The sequence below is a fragment of the Oryzias latipes genome, chromosome 18 (genome assembly GCF_053564925.1).
Source record: "Oryzias latipes strain Hd-rR chromosome 18, Olatipes_Hd-rR_3.1".
Taxonomy (NCBI): domain Eukaryota; kingdom Metazoa; phylum Chordata; class Actinopteri; order Beloniformes; family Adrianichthyidae; genus Oryzias; species Oryzias latipes.
This window is the reverse complement of record NC_136254.1, coordinates 30,298,997-30,317,644: the sequence shown is the minus strand read 5'-3', so window position 1 is coordinate 30,317,644 and position 18,648 is coordinate 30,298,997. Positions and strand designations below refer to the sequence as shown.

Below are 18,648 nucleotides of genomic sequence, written 5' to 3'. Positions count from 1 at the left end.
CTGACTGATTATGGGTTTGAAAACAGCTGTGATGTCAATTAAAGGACATACCTGAGTTAATCATAACCCCCTGGGTAATTAGTTCTCAGTCTTTATTTATTTTTTAAATAATTCGGTTAATCAACAACTCAAAAGTAATGGCTGATTTTGATTATTTAATTTTCATTAAATTTTAATCTATTGTTACTTTTGAACGTTTCAAGTCATTTCAGTTAGCATTGTAGACTTTCTTTCTTTAACTGAGGATTACCAACAGTTTTGTCCACCACTGTAGTGTTTTAGTTGTTAGGGGTTATGGTGGGAATTCGGACAAAGCTAAAATCACATTTTAATGGTTCGTATACAAAGTTTACAGATACAATTTTACCGTGGATGAAGATAAAAGTTACACTCAAAAGTTGAGGAAAACCTGAGGCAAAAAAAAAAAAATTGGACATAGCCTTTGACAGAAAAAAACAAGTATTTATTAATGGGGTACAACTAAATATTGGTGTTTTTTTTGTTCAAGAATAAACTTTATTTTAAACGAATAGGTTAATCTTTAGTAAAAGGGCTTTTAAATGTACAACAGAAAAGTTGCTCTCTAAAAAATGGTCGTGGTTTCCGTAATGTCAGTCTTCTCTATTTTTGACTGGAGATGAGTCAACTAACAACCGGCAGTTAAGGAGAATCTCACAATGAGTACGTTGTTTTCCCTCCTGTTCTTAAGCTAATGATTAAACGCACGTGACCTTTCCTGCTAAGTGACAGTTCCTTTAGCCCGTCTGTGATTGGCGGGTACTCCTGTCAGTCTTCCGGATGGAGGAGGGGCGAGTCTCCTCTAAACATCCTCTGGTTCATCGAAGTGTCATCACTGTCACTTGGAGCCGCCACGCAGTGACGTGAACTTCTTCGCGCGACACCGGGAAATCCCCAAGAGCCGAGAGAGAAAAAAAAAGAGCGAGCGGAGGTCTCTTTAAATCGGGACTTCCTCTGTGTGCTGACAGAGGAAGACAGTGAGTCCAGATAAACAACAACACGGAGAAGCTGCTTACACCGGGTTCGGCGGTCTACTTCTTTTTTTTTTTTACGGCCTTGGAAAACAAGAGGTGAGCGCGTGCGAATCCACATTCAACGGTTGGTCTATTTTCAAAGCTTAAGGGGGGTTAAACGTGGGGTTTTTACCGAGTGGTGGCGTGTAACGGATACGCCGTTCGTGTTGGCAGCCAAAAGCGTCATTTGTTTGTGTCGTAAGAGCGATTTAGACTATTTCTTCTATAGAAAATTCGAGTAGTTTTTAACTGACGTGTTCACTTGACAGACCGCGTGGACTTCTCCCCTGACGCCCCCCTCCTTCCTCCCCATTTCACTCCGTTTCCATACATTCAGTTGCGGAAGTGAGAAGACCCCCCCAACACAAGGGACAAAACGCGGCCTTTGGCGACACCAAGCGGCCATCTGGGAGAACGACATGTACGGAGCTTCAGGAATCCCAGAGCTCATCCCGCCCAGCGTGCCCCCCCGTCAGCCCGGCCCGGCGGGGCAGTTCAACCCCGGACACCCGCAGGTGAACGGCCACGATGGGGGCGCTAACCCTCAGCGACTGGGGCAGAGGGCGCCCAAACTGGGGCAGATCGGCCGGTCCAAGAAAGGTAAGCATCGGATGTTGTCCCACAGGACAAATACAGTCTTTTTCCAACTGCATTTTGTCACCTGCTCCTGATTCAAATACTCAGAAATGCAAGTATAGACTTAATTTTCTTTAAGAAGCTCTGCATCATCAGAAGAATCCCACAAGAACACGTTAGAAACTACGACGGAGTATTAGGGCCACCAAAAAAAAAAAAATTAGAGCCACCAAAAAAAAAAAAAGTAAAATTACGAGATTTTATCTCGTAAATTTAGGAGATAAAAACTCGTAAATTTACGACTTTTTATCTCATACATTTACGACTTAAAATCTCATAAATTTACGAGAAAAAAGTCGTAGATTAAGGAAAAAACACCGAAGTTGTCCGTTTATCGGAACCTAGCTTGAAGATGAAGTATGTGGAGCCTTTTGTGAAGCTTCATTTCCGGATTATTATAGGTTTAAAACAAAGAGATTCTGAACCTTTTGGCGACTCAAAATCAGATTATTTTCCGTGTAGCAGTCTTTCCGGGGTTCAGTGTCAGTAAAGCGGAGTTTAATATGTAAAATAAGGAGCTCAGAGACACGTTTGGGTGTAGACAATCGCTGCAGCCTTTATTCTCCTTTTCATTCACATTTTCTGAAGTTCATTTGTCTCATTACGTCATGAACCTGTCATCCCAACACCAATGCGGAAGTAAACAGTGTTACAAACGCCCCCTCCTGCAGATGAAATGTCCCGTTTCAGCATAAAACAATAAAGAGGAATGAAAATAGTGTTTTATATTAGCTTTGGAACGTTGAAAATGCCAAAAAAGTGCTCCTCCTTTTGTGTGACGGAAGCGTCACACAGACGTAGAGTCTTGTCTTTGGTGAAGAAAGGATTCAAGCGAACAGCTGCAGGGACACCGACGACGGCTTCATCGGGCTGCAGAGATCCTGCAAACCAACCATCAATAAATAAAACTTTAATGAATTGTAAATCAAACAAATGACCTTCCAGACATTTGGAACGTTATCAATAAACATTCAGCTCACCTGTTCAACAAAGTTTAGTCGGTCTGCTCTGCTGCTGCACGGCGTTCACCTGCTTCTCTGCATGCTAACTTCCACTGTAATCTCCTAAAATTACGACTTTTTTTCTCCTAAATTTACGAGTTTTTATCTCCTAAATTTACGAGTTTTTATCTCCTAAATTTACGAGATAAAATCTCGTAATTTTACTTTTTTTTTTTTTTGGTGGCTCTAATTTTTTTTTTTTTTTGGTGGCCCTAATACTCCGTCGTAAGAAACCCCCCAAAAAACAAAATTTTTATCAAAAAGTGGGTTTTTGTCTTTCTCCTTTAGTTTTTCGAGACTAAAAATTTTGGTAGAAAACGTGTTGCGTTTGATGTAAACTCTAGAAAGCTAGTCCACCCATGGATATGAGATGTGATTGATTGACTCATTTCAATAAGGTGAGATTTCCAAGATTTTTTGTGTTACAGAAAAATGTGCATATATTTAGTCCTCTGGTTAGATGCTGTTTTGTGTCCTTGGACTGTAGGTGAATAAAGCCCAGAGCCTAGATGCTGGTGGAGGTCAGAGGTCATGCCAAAGCAACACTGCAGGTTGAGAAAGGGTGGAGGAGTGCTTCAAAAACAGCATTTCATGAATGTAAAAGAGAAAATATGATTGGGATTGGCTGAGAAGAAAAGACTGGCTACTTAGCTTTTATTTCAAAGCATTGATTGTAAACGTTGACTGTATATGAGAACTGGAGTGAGTGTGTGTGTCACCTGCAGTCTGAGTGAACATTTTTATGGCAACCACTTCCATCAATCAAGAGTAAGGTTGTTGGAAGGCCACACCCCTACCACTTGGAAAATGGTTACATGAAATCTGTCTAACATCGGACGTGAGACCACATACTTTTATAGAGGGATCTGATTGGTCCATTTATAACTTTAATAACTTGCACTAAAGAAAAAAAAAGATTTAAAAATTGTGAATTAGTAAAAATTAATCATAAAATGGGTATTAGACTAAGAATAGTTATACTGACCAAAATAATGATGAGTAACAGCTGTTTATGTCTCTGTTAGAACTCAATGGGATTTTGGCTTCTTGGAGCCACTTCCTGTTTGGAACAGGAGGGGGTCACTCAGTCCATTTCTCCTATTCAGTCAATTGTTGTACAAGTTATTGACGTGATAAACTAGCCAATCAAAAGCCTACTGCCTCCAACATTTCAAAATGTTTGATTGACAGATATTGTGTAGCCCGCTTTCAAGTGGTAGGGGTGTGTCCTTCCAACAAGCTCACTCCTGTTTGGCGAGAGTGGTTGCCGTAGAAACGCTGACTCAGACCAAATATGCCCAATCCCTGCTCACTGATGACGTCTGGCTCCAACATGGCGGTGTCTGTATCATAAAAATATGGCGACTGCATTGACGTTTCTACGGGTCAGTGAATTCCAATGCAGAGAAAAGCAGCCTTGTGTTGTTTTGCATATCGATACAAAGCAGTCAAGAACTTGTGATAGTTCGCAGAGCTTGTGGTACTCTGTTGTCGCTGACGACAGCTTCAGTGTTTAAAGGGTTAAAGTTCTTTTGTCTTCTCAGTGGACCTGGGGGATGAAGACCTGGACGACATCATGAACAACAACGGCCAGTGCGCAGTATTGCTGTCCCCCATCTCCTAGACTCCGACAGGAAGTGCCAGTAGGAGCCAGACACTCCACCCTTCCGTCAGCACTCTTGACCTCGGTCCTGTCCAGAGTCCCGCAGGAGCTCTCAAGCAGCCTGCTGACTGTACATAATTCACCTTCACTCGGACTGTGAGTGAGGTTTCCCTCGTTTTTTACCCCAGTAGACCCGCTACAGCCTGTTTTCATGGACGAACTGAACAAGGGCTACTGAGCCGGAGCTGCACTCATCTGAAGGTCGGAGCTGTGGGGTCGTCTGCTTGATGCGGACGTACTTATTTGTAGAGGAACTCTTCACACAAATCAATCTTTCTGCAATGATCCTGCTGGTGGGTTCGCAGCTAAATCTACTGCTATTATTTTTTGCTAGAAATGCACTTGGTGTATTTTTCTGACTTGGTTCTGAGCGCATGCTGCATGCTGGTTTGGTGTAGTCTGTCCCTGCAGGACAATCCTTTGCTTAAAAAAACACAAAGCTGGTGTCTTGCTTTTAAAGGGCTACAGTTTTTTTTTTTTTGGTGGACTCTGCAGAATCACTAATTTTCTCTCTCTCTCAGAGTTCATATTTGAAAATGTCCCAAACCACAAGTTTATGGAGCTTTCTGAGAAAACTCTCCAATGCCAAATGAAGGTCGATGCTTTATAATTTATACAGATGGTTGCACAAATGTTGGTATTTATTTCTAAAGCACTGAAGTACTTTGGTCGGAATCGGACGGATTGAAGGACCGTTGGGTTGGCGTGGCCATCAACCAGCAGTACCTGACGAGCCACGCCCGCCATTGGGCTTTGAAGGTGGCACGTCGTCCGTACTGCGTTTCGTGTCTTGCAGCTGTTTCTCGCTCGATCGGCCGTGTGACTCGTGGTTGCCTTTCTGCATGGAACTGGTGCCGTTTTCAGCGCGTCTCTCTGGAAATAAAACCTTTGGATCTCGCTGGAGTCTCTGTGTCTTTTTAGTAAACTCTGACAGAACTCAAAACCTTCTCAGCAAAGCAGGAAGTCGGTGTTTTTATAGCTAGGCTACAAAGTCGATGTCACAGACGTCCCCCAATAAAATAACTACTGAAAAAAATACACAAGTAATTTGATTTAATGTGGAATAATATAAAAAAATGTTGAATTAACTAAAAAGAGAATTTTCTCTTGTCTTCAAAAATAATAGTAGTTTTATTAATTTGAAACCCAAGATTGCTGCACAAAAAATAAGGACAGAGTTTAAAAGCAACAGGAAAAAAATATATATTTTAAGAGAGACCGGTGCATTTAAGTGTAAGGAGAGTATGTTATTTAGAAAAGGTGTTATAATTTAGCTATTAATGTTAGGGAGGTAACCAATGTTTCAGAGGTATGAAGGAAGGGAGTTCCAGAGCCGCCCCGTGGTGACGAGACGAGTGGTGGAACCAGCCGACTAGAGGGAGGAGGAGGAAAAATATTTGTATACTATTCCGTGTGTGATTGGGAGCCAAAGGAGCTACTGTTGCAGAAATGTTGATTTTTTTTTTTCTATATCAGGTAAACACAGCAAAGCTTTTATTTCGACAGTCCCCCTTCTATCAATGTCAAAATAAAAGCTTACTTAATATGGAAACGAAGCAAAGCTTTCACTTTGAAATCCCTTCTTCTGGAAATGTTAAAAAAAAAAAAAAAAAAAGCTTTGTTGAGTTAACCTCATATGGAAACGCAAAATAACTTATTTTGACATTTCCACTTCTGGCAATGCCAAAATAAAAGCTATGTTGTGTTCAGCTAATATAGAGACGCAACAAAGCTTTTATTTTGGCATTCCCTCTTCAGACAATTTCAAAATAAAAGCTTTGCGTTCAAATATCTGGTAAGCGGAAATAAGCTTTTATTTTGAAATTGCCAGAAGAGGGAATGTATTTTATTTTGAAAGTAAGTTAACTTATCGTCAAAAAGTTGCATTTTAAAACGAAAACTGCAGGGTAAAAGTACACTTCAGGCGCAGAGCAAACAACTAATAAACCGTTTAGGACTTTAACACCAGTTGAAAGTGGTAAAAAATATTATCTGTGTCGTTGGTTCATCAGTGAAGACTCAGCTTCATTCATCTGCCTGCTGCAAAGTGATTTGAGACAATAAAGAAAACTTTTATTCTTTATAGTATTTGGCTCCTCTGTTTATGTAAAATCATTCAAAGCACACAACCTTACTTATTTTTTAGAATTTCTATTACTATTTAAAAAAATAGTGACTGTCAAAAAACAAAATAAACCGTTTCATGGCTTCTGCAGTTTGGCCACCAGGTGTCACTATTTCTTTCTAAATCATCCGTCCGCTCACAGACAAGAGTTCAGATTGGGTTTTTTTTCAGGTCTGTCTGCAGATGCAGTAACAGTTCATGTTATTGTGAAGTATTTTTGTTGATCAGTGCTCTCATTTCTTCCTGCACACACAATTTGTTGTTGTTCATCTTTCCTTCAGACAAAAAAGAGGGACGGTGCTGTGATTAATACAAAAAAGGATGCATTCTCCAGACATTCCTCCTTCACCACTTAAAACATTTAGTTGTTCTTTGAGAAAAAAATGCAGCTATTTGTACTTTTTCTTGTGTACAGTGATCCCTTGATTATCGCGGGGGTTACGTTCCAAATAGAACCCGTGATAAGCAAAACCCGTGAAGTAGAAACCTTTATTTTTTTTACAATTATTATACAATGAAATACACTATTATACATTGAAAAGAAAGAACAAACCATTTAACAGGCTAAATCAATTGTTTTTTTAACAAATAAAAGTACTTTAGAAACGTTTTTTCAACAAATAACTTCTGTAGTGTGCTGTCAAATAATAATTTCAATCATCGATAAGAACAGAAGGCTTTAAATTGCAGAGATTAGCCCGGCCCACCGCGACCCGAGTGGATTAAACGGAAGAAAATTTAAAATGATTATGAAAAAAATAAAAAAGTACAGTGGGACAGATAGTGACTCCGGTCTTCTTTTTCACTGCTCTTCATACTGAGCCGCTGCATCCTCTGCAGCGTTTTTTCCTTTTGAAGCCCGCGGTGCAGCTGCAGGTGTGTTTGTTCGGGAGAAGAACATAGTGATAGGCAGTTGTTGTCGCTCTTTTTTCTTCTTTGCTATAAGATCCTTATACACCGACATGCCCCCATCGATTATGTTGGAGAACTGTAATGAACGGCTCATCAAAGGGTCCCATTCTTGAGCTACTCGCTGAGTGACTTTTTAGCCAATCAGAATGCGGAACACAATGCAGGATGCAAATCCGTGAAGTAGCGAAACCGTGAAAAGTAAACCGTGATATAGCAAGGGATCACTGTACATTGAAGCACATTTGTTCATAACAGTCCTGTAAAGTTCTACTCTGAATAAAGTTTTGAACATCACTTACTCCATGTCTGTTACTGAAACTGAAAAGGTACATACATTTTTGTTTTATCCTTGAACACTTGATTTATAAAAGTTAACAGGAAAAGGGGAACCAAAGAGTCCAGCCCTTGACTTCCAGATTGAAGCAGGTCGAAAAATCATCGGAGCTGCTTTTCACCATGTCGCCTCTAGGTGGTACATTAAACATGATTAAAGGCTCAACTTCATAGCAGAAACAGTGACACTTAAGAAATGTAACCCTTGTGCTATCATAGGCACTTTAATATTGGGAGTTGGGTCATCTAGACCCACTAGACAGTGCTCTGAACCTTTTGTCTTCAATGATTTGTGATCTTCACTGGTGTCCATGGATTACATGAAATCTCTCCACCTTTATCCACCTTTGTCATGGTAGGGAGAACACGTCAATGTAAGGGTGGGGTCATCTAAGATAGCACAAGGCTTAAATAATATTTTTTATGTGAGCTAACAACTTGTTTGAAATATTGACAATCAAGAAAACAAGATGGTAGAAAAACAAAGCAAAACTCCATATTCAACATTTACCATTTTTTTAGTATGTTAACAGCTTTTGACTCAAGGTGGCGGCCTTGACAAAGGTCATTGGTTGTGTCTAAAGAAAATTTTTTCTCCTTTATATTTGTGTGGGATAAAAATCTGCGATCTTTATTGTTGCTAAGACCTTCATTTAGCTGGGTTGCCATGGCAACAGACAATAAAGGGTTCCAATCTTTTGCATACCATTGGTTAAAAACCATTACTTACGATAGAATAGAATTCTTTACTAGTCTATTTATCAGGAAGGCAGGTTATTTGATTGACATGTGACAAGGTCAGCATTGCTGGGTCGGTTCCAACAACACAAGGTGTTACTTGACCCGCCCATGTTTTGAAGGGTCTGAGTTTGAAAACATGGTGACAGCAGGCTTCAAGTAACCCTTGTGCTATCCTAGGTGACCCCACCTTTACATTGACGTGTTCTCCCTACCATGACAAAGGTGGATAAAGGTGGAAAGATTTCATGTAATCCATGGACACCAGTGAAGATCACAAATCATTGAAGAAAAAAGGTTCAGCGCACTGTCTAGTGGGTCTAGATGACCCAACTCCCAATGTTAAAGTGCCTAGGATAGCACAAGGGTTACCATTGGGAGTTGGGTCATCTAGACCCACTAGACAGGTCTCTGAACCTGTTTACTTCAAGGATTTGTGATCTTCACTGGTGTCCATGGATTACATGAAATCTTTCCACCATTATCCACCTTTGTCATGGTAGGGAGAACACGTCAATGTAAGGGTGGGGTCATCTAAGATGGCACAAGGGATAAACCAATGAAACATACCCAGGAAGGTCCTCGGTCATCTCGGTCATGTTTTCACAGGATTCTGTTCTCTGGACTTCAACGTTTTGACCCAGAAGACGTTTCATTGGTCTTTGGAGAACATTTTCATTTCTAGAACAAAACGCTTTTCTAGATCTTCTAGATCAGTGTTTTCCAGCCCAGTTCTCCGTCTTTTTTTTTTTTTTACCCTACCCTGCTAAGACAAACCCTCCTTTGAGGATTGCCATAATCAGGCTTCGGCGGTGCTTGATGATGATCTGAATCAGGGGTGCTGGATAGTTTTCCCCAAGGGACCAGAGCTGGGAAACACCATTCTAGATCAACCTTAAAAGTCTTACTACCAATGGAGACCACTGAAGTAAGGGAACCGACAGCATCACCTGTACGTCATAAGTGATTCCAACTTCCAATGGCCTTACAGATACTTCATCAATAGGGGTTTAGGGACTCATTTCAACACCGATTCAATTGATATAATGATTTGTGGTTGCCCATCCGATTCATAGTCGATATTGGTTCATTTTGAACGATCTGAAATAGATCAAGGACATCTTTAGCCAAAAATGTCTGCCTCAGACAGGTCAAACTGCTTGGATCGTAAGAATAGAAATCAATTAGTCGATTAATTGATCAATTGTTGCACCCAATTCACGAAACACCTACCACCTGCATGACAATCACACGTTCCATTTTCATAACGAATGAACCTCAAGGGCTGCAAGACACATCTGTGCTCCTCTAAAGATCGATGACTGTCCAACCCAAAGACTCGCATCAGGTCAACCCCCATAGGGGTGCATGTGACTCAGGCTTTCTGCCCAGTTATGTAATCCCGTGTGAACAAGTGGTCGGTCCATCTCCTACTAACGTCTATGGCGAAAACCAACAGTTAACACTGTGTCAGTACCTTTTTATTACACATGTTCTATGTCACAGGTTAAAAATACACTTTGATACACTTCCTATAGATCCACAAACGTTTGCAAATGTCTCAGCTTAACAGCAGTATGACTATGAAACACCCTAAAAGCTGCTGCCAGATGGTACAGATGTGGGGCGGAAAACCCTCAACGAAATTAATAGAGGCCCCGTCATCTGGTAGTGACCGATGGTGACCAAATATTTCCTGTGTGAGCTGGGTTTGTAACAGCCTGGTGTGAAGACACGCAGCCCCATCTGTGAAAACTCACACTTTGCTTTTCTATTTCAGTCTCAACACTTCACATAAAACTCTGTTTCGTTGTTCCGTCGCTCTGGGCTGCAGCCGACTAAAATTGATTATCTTCAATTACATGGTAAATGCTAATAAACGTAGCTCTCTTGCATGGGGTCGCCACTGTTGGCTTCAATCCACTGTTCTGGCTACAAACCAACAGGCCACGCCCCAAGTATATGAAGCCGTGAGATTCAATTATAATGTATTTGAGCCAGACGGTGGAGATCTTTCATGAAACAAACAAACATGCCTTGAAAGAAAAAGGTAGTCCAGTTTTGGGGTTTCCTCTTGGCAAGTCTTCCCAGAAGTCTTCACTCTGATGCTGCGACGACAGGGGAACTCCTTCTTCAGCTTCTTTTAAAGTCCCGACCAGCAGGGGCATCACACATACTCCTTGGTGCTGGCCGCAGCCCCAGAGCGGGAACTGCCTATCGGTGGGTACTTGGAGACCTGCTTCTTAGTAGGGCAGGATGCCGCCAACATAGCCCCGCCCAGGACGTCCAGGAGGGAGCCGCCCCATGCGATGAAGATAGCAGCTCCAAACTCAAACCTAAATGCAAAGGAAAAAGACATTAATAAAAAATATGTCAGTATGAAAATTTTAGTATAACCTGTTTAAATCTCTTCGTTTGGGTGTTTTTAGTGTATTTTATTTGGTAGAAGTATTTACTGCATTGCAAGTCTTAGTTACACGCATTTGTACGGGAGTTGACCCGACGGTTTTTGGGTTGTCCGGAGCTGTGGACGGTTTTAAGTTTCAGTCCTTGTAAAGTTTCCCCTTTTGTACTTTGTAGGTTTTATCACTTTTTTTGTTCTTAGTATTTCCTCACTTTTACTTTTACGGGTAATTGTATTCTGTATGACAGTCTTTTATCTTTCATTATCTTTTATGTATGGTTGTGGTGTTTAGATCTGGACCTTGAGTCTTTAAATAAATATCTATTGTTTAACAGACTTGAGACTTGACTTGTTTTAACCATTAGACTTCAGACTTGACTTGGACCTTCAAAATAGACGTGTGAGCATCTCTGATAAACCGGAGGATTACAGAGTGACCAAAAGCGGCGGCTGTGTTTTCGGGACTTACTTGGTGTTGACGGGAGTGTAAGGATTATAGAAAGCTCTGATGATATTGTGAGCAAACCAGGAGCACGCCACAATGGCACACAGTCCTGCACATGAAGAAGAAGGCAACAGAAACATCAGTCAGCCCGTTACATCAAAAGCTAAAGGACTCACTTTCAGCTCTTTCTTAAGCAACACAATCAACTTTTTGTGTGTGGTTGTCCTCAGAGAGGACCTTTGACCTCTACTGTTATAATCTGGGCTGTGAAGACTGAACTCATTCAGCCGGATCATAGAGGTGGAAACCTTCTAAGTTTTGAAGGACTGGAAGGAGATCCAAGAAATAGAAATGCTTAGTTTCAACACAGAAGCTTTCATTCTTCTCCATCTTCAGTGTGCTCAGATGATTTTCTCCATTATTTTATGGCTTTTGATTTCACATATAAGATTTTTATGAATGTGATGAAATTGGGAACTTTTCTATTACTGTTTCTCACCTCAAAGCTACAATATTTTTAAAAGTGCACATCGAAAATTTGTTCAGAATGAGAAGCTAGCAGGAGATGCAGGGTTTTATGTTTATCCGCTAACACTGGCGATGTCACTGGCTAAACCTAAATAACCCTCAACCTTTGACCTACCGCAAGTCTTTAACCATCTATGCGATCAACATGAATCAGCTGATTCTGACATGGAGAAAAGCAGCTATTGTAAAGTTACGGTAGTTTAAAGAGACGGTTATTTAGACACTTTACTGACGTAACTAATGTAATAATGTAGGACACATTACTGACGTAACGTAAACCAACGTAACTAACGTAATAGTATGTGACACTTTACCAACATAAACTGTATTAAAGTATTAGTATATGACTCTTTACTAACTTAGACTGTACTAACATAATAGTATGTGACACTGTCCTGACGTAATGTATACTGACGTAACTAATGAAATAGTATGTGATCCTTTGATTACGTAATGCATACTGACATATACTAACGTAATAGTATGTGACACTTTACTGACGTGATGTATACTGACATAACTAATGTAATAATGTATGACACATTACTGACGTAACGTAAACTAACGTAACTCACGTACTAGTATGTGAAACTTTGATTATGTAACGTATACTAACGTAACCAACGTAATAGTATGTGACACTTTAGCAACATAAACTGTATTAAAATAGTAGTATATGACTCTTTACTAACTTTGATTACGTAAAGTATACTAACGTAATTAATGTAACTGTATGTGACACTTTACTGACGTGATGTATACTGACGTAACTAATGAAATATCTATCTGTATATCGTGCTTATAGTATTAATATCTGTAAATTATGTCCATAATATTTACCTGTATAGTTATTGTACATACTATAGACCTTTATTCTGTACTTACTGCTTATTGCACTTCTGGTTAGATGCTAACTGCATTTCGTTGCCTTGTACCTAAATGTGCAGTGACAATAAAGTTGAATCTAATCTAATCTAATCTAAAATAGTATGACACTTTGATTACGTAACATATACAATGTAACTAACGTAATAGTATGTGACACTATACTTACGTATCGCATATTGACTTATACTAACTTAATAGTATGTTTCACTTTACTGACGTGATGTGTAATGACGTAACTAATGTAAGGTTGTATGACACATTACTGACGTAACGTAAACTAACGTAACTAACGTAATAGGATGTGACACTTTACTAATGTAACGTATACTGATGTAAAGACATGTAACACTTTTCATTAGTAAAGCAAATGCAACACTAAGTCAAAGTGATGCATTAAGACGCTTTTCTCCACTTCAGAATTTGTTGAATTTATGTCAATTGCGTAGAAGGTTGAAGAGCTACGGTAGTTAAAAGAACGTCAAAACTGGGGCTAAAGCTCTGGTGTTGAAGGGTTAATAATCAAGTAAACAAAAAATGTAAAAAATCTTCAAACGAAACCTTTTATACTGATATTTTTTCTTAAAAATGTGTTCTACTATTAGCATACTTGCTATACAAAGTGTAGGATTTTTGCACTGGAGAAAAAAAGGAAACCACAGAAGAAGAAAATGTAACTCAACAAGAAGATTCAGAGACTATGTAAAGTTAACCATGAGATATTACAGAAATAGAACACGTCACAGAAAGCAAAGTGATGCAAAGATGAATCTCTGACGATGCTTCAGAAAAAACAGCGCCATCTGGTTGCCAGATAAAGTCACTAAAACTTGCTTCACAGTTTGAACCTTGAGCCCGTGAGCTGAAAAAAGTTCTGAAAAGACTGTAACTATTATGATTTGTTTATATTCTGTTCATTTCTACAAAAAAATGGTTTAGGATCCCCTCAAAAGCAGAACAATAAACTAACTTGTTTAAAGGATTTAGACATTTGTCGCAGCATTGATTCTTAAGTAAAAGTAAAAAGTAAGTAGAAAGTAAAAAAAAAAAAGAAAAAAGATAAAAAGATGCCTTGGCTTCCTGACCTCCTACTAGCAGGATGATTCCTCCTGTCATGGCAACCCGGGACTTGCGCAGCTTATCGCTTCCTCCACAGGTGGTGCACTTCATTCCCATGCAGGCCACGCCCAGACCTGCGATGGAGACGATGATGCCGACTATCATCAAGGCTCGGGTGGCCTGCAGTGCACCTGAGGTTGTCAGAGGGAGGAAAACAAGCAATACTGAAGTAGATACGGCAAGAGAACGTTTTTTTTTTTGTCTTTTCCACGAAGCAGAACAGAAGGGCCTTTGTGTCCTTTACTGTAAAAACAGCAAACGTTTCTGTAAACTTCATCAAACCTCTTGGCTTTCCTTAAACTTTGTAAAGTTTAAGGAAAACTCCTCCTGGAACAGAAACCCTGGAGACACCCAAGAACGCAGACACACAAAAGATCTTCCGCACACTTCATTCACTGTATGTGGAGGCCCACTCCAACTTCCCCATCTTCATCGGTCAGAGGCCCCCCCCTCCTCACCCCATCAACCTATCACGGGGTGAGGCCCCTCTCCCCCTCCCACGGCTCCCTTGTCCACCTAGAACCAGCCTGTGCCAGTTCAGACCATCTCTGCCCGGCCCAAACAAACAAACCCGTCCAGCAGGGATCCATAGACGTAGAGAGAGACGCAGAGGATATAAAACAGAAACAATACGGGGAATTGTGCAGACAAAGGAGCACGAGGATGTACAGTCCTCAGTCCTCCTCTTTGCTTTTCCACCAGCTTCAGGTGTTTGTCACTAAGAATCCATAAATGTAGGCATGAACACCTTAAAATGTCTGTTAAAAACAGATGTTTTGGGGACTTTTGAAGCCAACAATTGCTTTGGATTAATTGTACTTTGACCAATAAACCAATTCACCAAAAAAGCAAACACAAATGTGAAGTCAAGCCTTCCCTATAATCATTCTTTCTGAGCTTCTTGAAATATTCTTGTAGTTGTTTTTTTGGGCCTAGATGATTCAGTTATCCCCTTTAAGGTATTGGTGCATTTCTTTGTATGTTTTCTTTTTGGGATGGGTGAGTGGGGAAGTGTGGAGTGGAGGTCAAACATCCAGACAATCAAAAGGTTGAGTGAAGGTGGACTTCTGTAAGTGTTTTTTAAAGTTTACTTTTTTGTCCAGGGAGCAGTGGATGCAGTTTATTATTCATGGGAAGAAACGTGGTCGAGATTTTGTTAGTTTGCTCTCAAAATCTTTCCTGCCTAAAAATAAATAAATAAATTAAGATAATCATTAAAAAACAAACAAACTTGAAAACAAGGTTTCATTTGAGTTTTTTTTTTGTTTGTAAAGATGGGCATTTAAAAATCATTTCATAGCGAAGCTTTAGCTCCAGAGTTTACTTTCTTTTGACTAGCGTAACTCTTCAATTGTTTACGCAATAAACTAAAATTCTGAAAAAAAGCACTGATATGCAACACTACAATAGAGAAGGGTTTACGCAACATAAATCAGCTGATTCTGTCGCTGAGAGAAATACCTTAGGTTGGTTATATGTAGCATGTCGGTGTAAAGTTGATGAGAAAAGCCGCTTTTCTCCATTTCAGAATCCATTGGAATTACATTGATCGATCAATGTAAATCTAAGAGTTACAGTAGGTCAAAGAGCGTGTTATTTAGGCGTTTATAGCTTAAATATGGGAATCAATGGGAATTTAAAAACAGCTACGTCAGAACTGGTTGGTTTACAACGGTAGAAAAATTACGATAAGTAAAGAATGTCAAGACCAGAGCAAAAGCTAAAGCTTCTCTGATGAACCAATCAGAAAAGGAGCCCTTGTCTGCGAGACGGAGCATCCTGTCAAATATCTTGTTAGTGGCCGATTTGAAAAAATGCAATGCATCATGGTAGATGTAGTTTAAGAATAAATACAAGGTAAACTAGCGTTTTAAATATAGATAGCTTGAAGTTGTGGAGGGGGGGAGTAAAGAGGGTCTTAAGGTCGTGTCGCACAGCCACTATGTACATTTTGCAAATTTTATACGGATTGAAATTGGTCATGTTTGAATATATGTGGAAAAAGTCAAAAAGGTTGTGGTCTTTGCGTGAAATTTTCAGAAATAAGAAATTAACCACTTTAAAACCACAGAAGACGTACGAATAAACAACGCAAAGAACACGTTAATCAATGTAGAACCGTTGCATGTTTATATGCAATTCATTAGTAATCTGTGCATCTGTTATTTTATCGTGATAGGTGCGCCGTATACGCTGATGTACTTGGAACGGTTGTGGAAAGCCACAAATTTGTGTAAGGATCTCGCAAAAATCATGCACAATTGCGTAAGATTTATGTAATTATTGCGTATAAATTACGTAAAATCCGCGTAAACTGCTTAATTCTCAATAGACCAAAAATTCTGAACAGCTCAAAACCGAATTCACATAAAGACAAATGACAAATCGTTCAAATGCAGTGCATTGTGGCCTATATTTGCCAATGGAGAGAGCATTGAACTACTTTTTTACAGACTTGTGGGAAATTTTCCAATTACTGGATTTTGGAATTGCAAATTTGGGACGTGGGAGTGGTGAAGGAATTCGAAAACCACCTTAAAGTCCTATTTTTCCAGCCCTGTGGGTCGCATTTCTAGTCAGCGAATAGCAGGAATTTGCATGATTCTCTCAATTTAATTCTGGATTAAAGTTGCTTCCTTTGAAAATTTTAAGTCCAAAAAGATTCAAATATAGTAAAATATCCCTACTTTCATTTTTATTGATTTATTTTTATTAAAATCTGTATTTTACCAGGACACTTCTTGCAGAATTTTTTTTTTGTGACCTCACAACAAAACAAACATAAAAACATGAAAAACAAGCAAATTTAAAAACAGCTCAAGAATGAATTGTAATGGAATATTTTCAAAGACTTTTACTTTCTGTGCCTAGAAACATAAAAGCAAAGTTAAATTGATGTTTAAATAAAAACCATAGCATTAAATAATGTGATTTAAACTCAAATAGTTTGAAGGTGACATTTTTCTGCCCTTTTGGACATTTTTGTTTTTTCTAATTTCTGGTTTCTCTTAATTTTAAAACACTTTCTCCTATTTTTACAGACCCAACAAGTGTACACATGAAAATAAATATTCTTATATTATTCCCACAAGCTAAAATGATCTTTTCCTCCTCTTTTGCAACATTCTTGAATCATCTGAAGTGGATTTTTTTTTGAGGGGGTTAAAAATCTGGCAGATTTGCGCACATTTTTGCACAAAAGTGCAAACCTGTGGAGCAGAGAGGAAGCAGAAAGGATGCGTCCTGCTGAACTGCGAGTTTGCGGCAGACTCACTGTCCAGCTGCAGGATGGAGTCGTAGATTTTGCACTGCACCTGCCCGGTGCTCTGGAAAGCGCAGGACATCCACAGCCCCTGGTACATGGCCACTGCGGTGATGATGTTGTCCCCGATGTACGCTGACATCTTCCACTGCGGCAGGATGGTGCCGACGATCAGCCCCACGATGCCAAGCAGGGACAGGAAGAAGCCCAGCAGCTGGATGCCCGAGTTGGCCATTTTTTCCCCAAAAAGCGCACGTCTGCAAAAATTTATTAATAAATAAAAATAAAATCAAAGTGCAATTCAGACGGCTTTTGTGCGCAACGAAGCGCTGGAGGGGTCACGCCGGAGGATGGACACCCGAGAAATGTGGAATGGTGTGAAGTGGGTGTGAAATGATCGCGCGCGCTGCTGGGAAACGCTCCCTCTGGTCTAAGGAAGCAACAGGCTGTCTTTATATGGCAAGCAAAAGAAGTCAGAAATCGCCAGGTGAAGTGGAGTAAAGAACAGCGTTTTTACGCACGTTTTAAAAAGTAGTAATTTGTGATTTGTAAAAAAAAAAAAAATAATGCTCTGATTTGGTGTGTCAGACATGGGCGTGAAAGAGTCTGCAATATTGAAATAGACAGCACTTGTCTGACATTGCTTAGTGGTTAAAGCTGCTGCGATGTAGAATTTCGGGAGCTCGATTCCAGGCCATACACAGCGGATTCTTTGTGTTGGTTGTTTTTTTCTTTTGCTGACTTTTAGTGACAGTATAATATTTGATTGTAGTTAGTGTTTCTTGTTTTTGAACTTCTTTTTTTTGGTTTACATGCATGTGTATAGAAACAAATGATTCCTGTTTAGAAATTGTTAAAAATCCACAGACGAACAAATGTTTCGTGATGATCTGATGTCTACGTCCAGAACCGTGTCCTAGGTTGTCCATGTTAACGAACAAATAAAACCATTTTTCTATCACTCACAGGTGGTATAGTGGAATTACACAGCTTTAGTAGTGATTCTCCAGGGTTCAATTCCCATAGCCTCAGTTTTTTCTTTATAAATACATTCCATTAGTCATAAAAATTGATTTTTTAAACCCTTGTATCTTAGATGACACCACTACTATTGTTGAAACACATTTAAACCCATTAATTTATAGGCCTGAAATTTGAAAGTAAGTTCCTGCAATTCTGTTAGGACCTTATTTGTACATACAGTTGACTACTGTACTCGATGTAAATAGTATATGTTGTCTAATCTATCATTTGTTTTGATCTTGTTTAGGTCAGGTTTTTTTCTCTCCACACTTTCTATCCATGATTGGAACCACTTTTGATCTGCACCATTGAGCAATGGTGCATGGTGAGCTGCCCACGAACCGTCAATGAGAACGTAATCAACAAACCTATGACAAAAATGAATCTTGACAAAGACGCCATACCCAAAGAAAAAAGGAACTTTGAAAACCAAAGACTGAAAAATATCCTTGTGGACTTCTGGACACTCCATTCTCCACTGTCTCAACTTATTGTTTTCTTTGTGTTTTAATACAGTCAATTGACTACTTTATTCCTGTGCTG

General features: G+C 39.5%; 1 protein-coding gene and 2 long non-coding RNA genes across 6 annotated transcripts; 1 reads left to right on the top strand and 2 right to left on the bottom strand.

The window, feature by feature from the left end:
* The first annotated feature begins 762 nt into the window (after nucleotides 1–762).
* LOC105356364 (uncharacterized) lies at nucleotides 763–5,229 on the top strand. Of its 4 annotated transcripts, none has more exons than XR_910536.4 (3): nucleotides 763–1,116; nucleotides 1,369–1,631; nucleotides 4,213–5,229. It is a non-coding gene; the product is annotated as an uncharacterized LOC105356364 (long non-coding RNA). The 4 variants fall into 4 exon arrangements; XR_910537.3 differs by having other exon boundaries at nucleotides 764–1,088; XR_910534.3 differs by having other exon boundaries at nucleotides 765–1,088; nucleotides 1,301–1,631.
* LOC144987239 (uncharacterized) lies at nucleotides 2,204–2,700 on the bottom strand. The gene is made up of 2 exons (XR_013651110.1): nucleotides 2,648–2,700; nucleotides 2,204–2,548 (listed from the first exon to the last, which is right to left on the bottom strand). It is a non-coding gene; the product is annotated as an uncharacterized LOC144987239 (long non-coding RNA).
* Nucleotides 5,230–9,898: 4,669 nt separating the features above from the next.
* Nucleotides 9,899–17,521, bottom strand: cldn7a (claudin 7a). Its single transcript, XM_004079650.5, has 4 exons — nucleotides 17,095–17,521; nucleotides 13,787–13,951; nucleotides 11,313–11,397; nucleotides 9,899–10,775 (listed from the first exon to the last, which is right to left on the bottom strand). The coding sequence occupies exons 1-4, from the start codon at nucleotides 17,315–17,317 to the stop codon at nucleotides 10,607–10,609; spliced, it is 642 nt and encodes a 213-aa protein (XP_004079698.2). The 5' UTR covers nucleotides 17,318–17,521; the 3' UTR covers nucleotides 9,899–10,606.
* Nucleotides 17,522–18,648: the final 1,127 nt, after the last annotated feature.

Bases quoted from the DNA above. Each gene is read 5' to 3' on its own strand.
- cldn7a (XM_004079650.5), bottom strand. From the start codon at position 17,317: ATGGCCAACTCGGGCATCCAGCTGCTGGGCTTCTTCCTGTCCCTGCTT. The intron at 11,398-13,786 runs GTCAGGAAGCCA...CTTCATGTGCAG, and splicing joins AATCATCCTGCTAGTAGGAG to GACTGTGTGCCATTGTGGCG. The intron at 10,776-11,312 runs GTAAGTCCCGAA...CTTTGCATTTAG, and splicing joins TACACTCCCGTCAACACCAA to GTTTGAGTTTGGAGCTGCTA.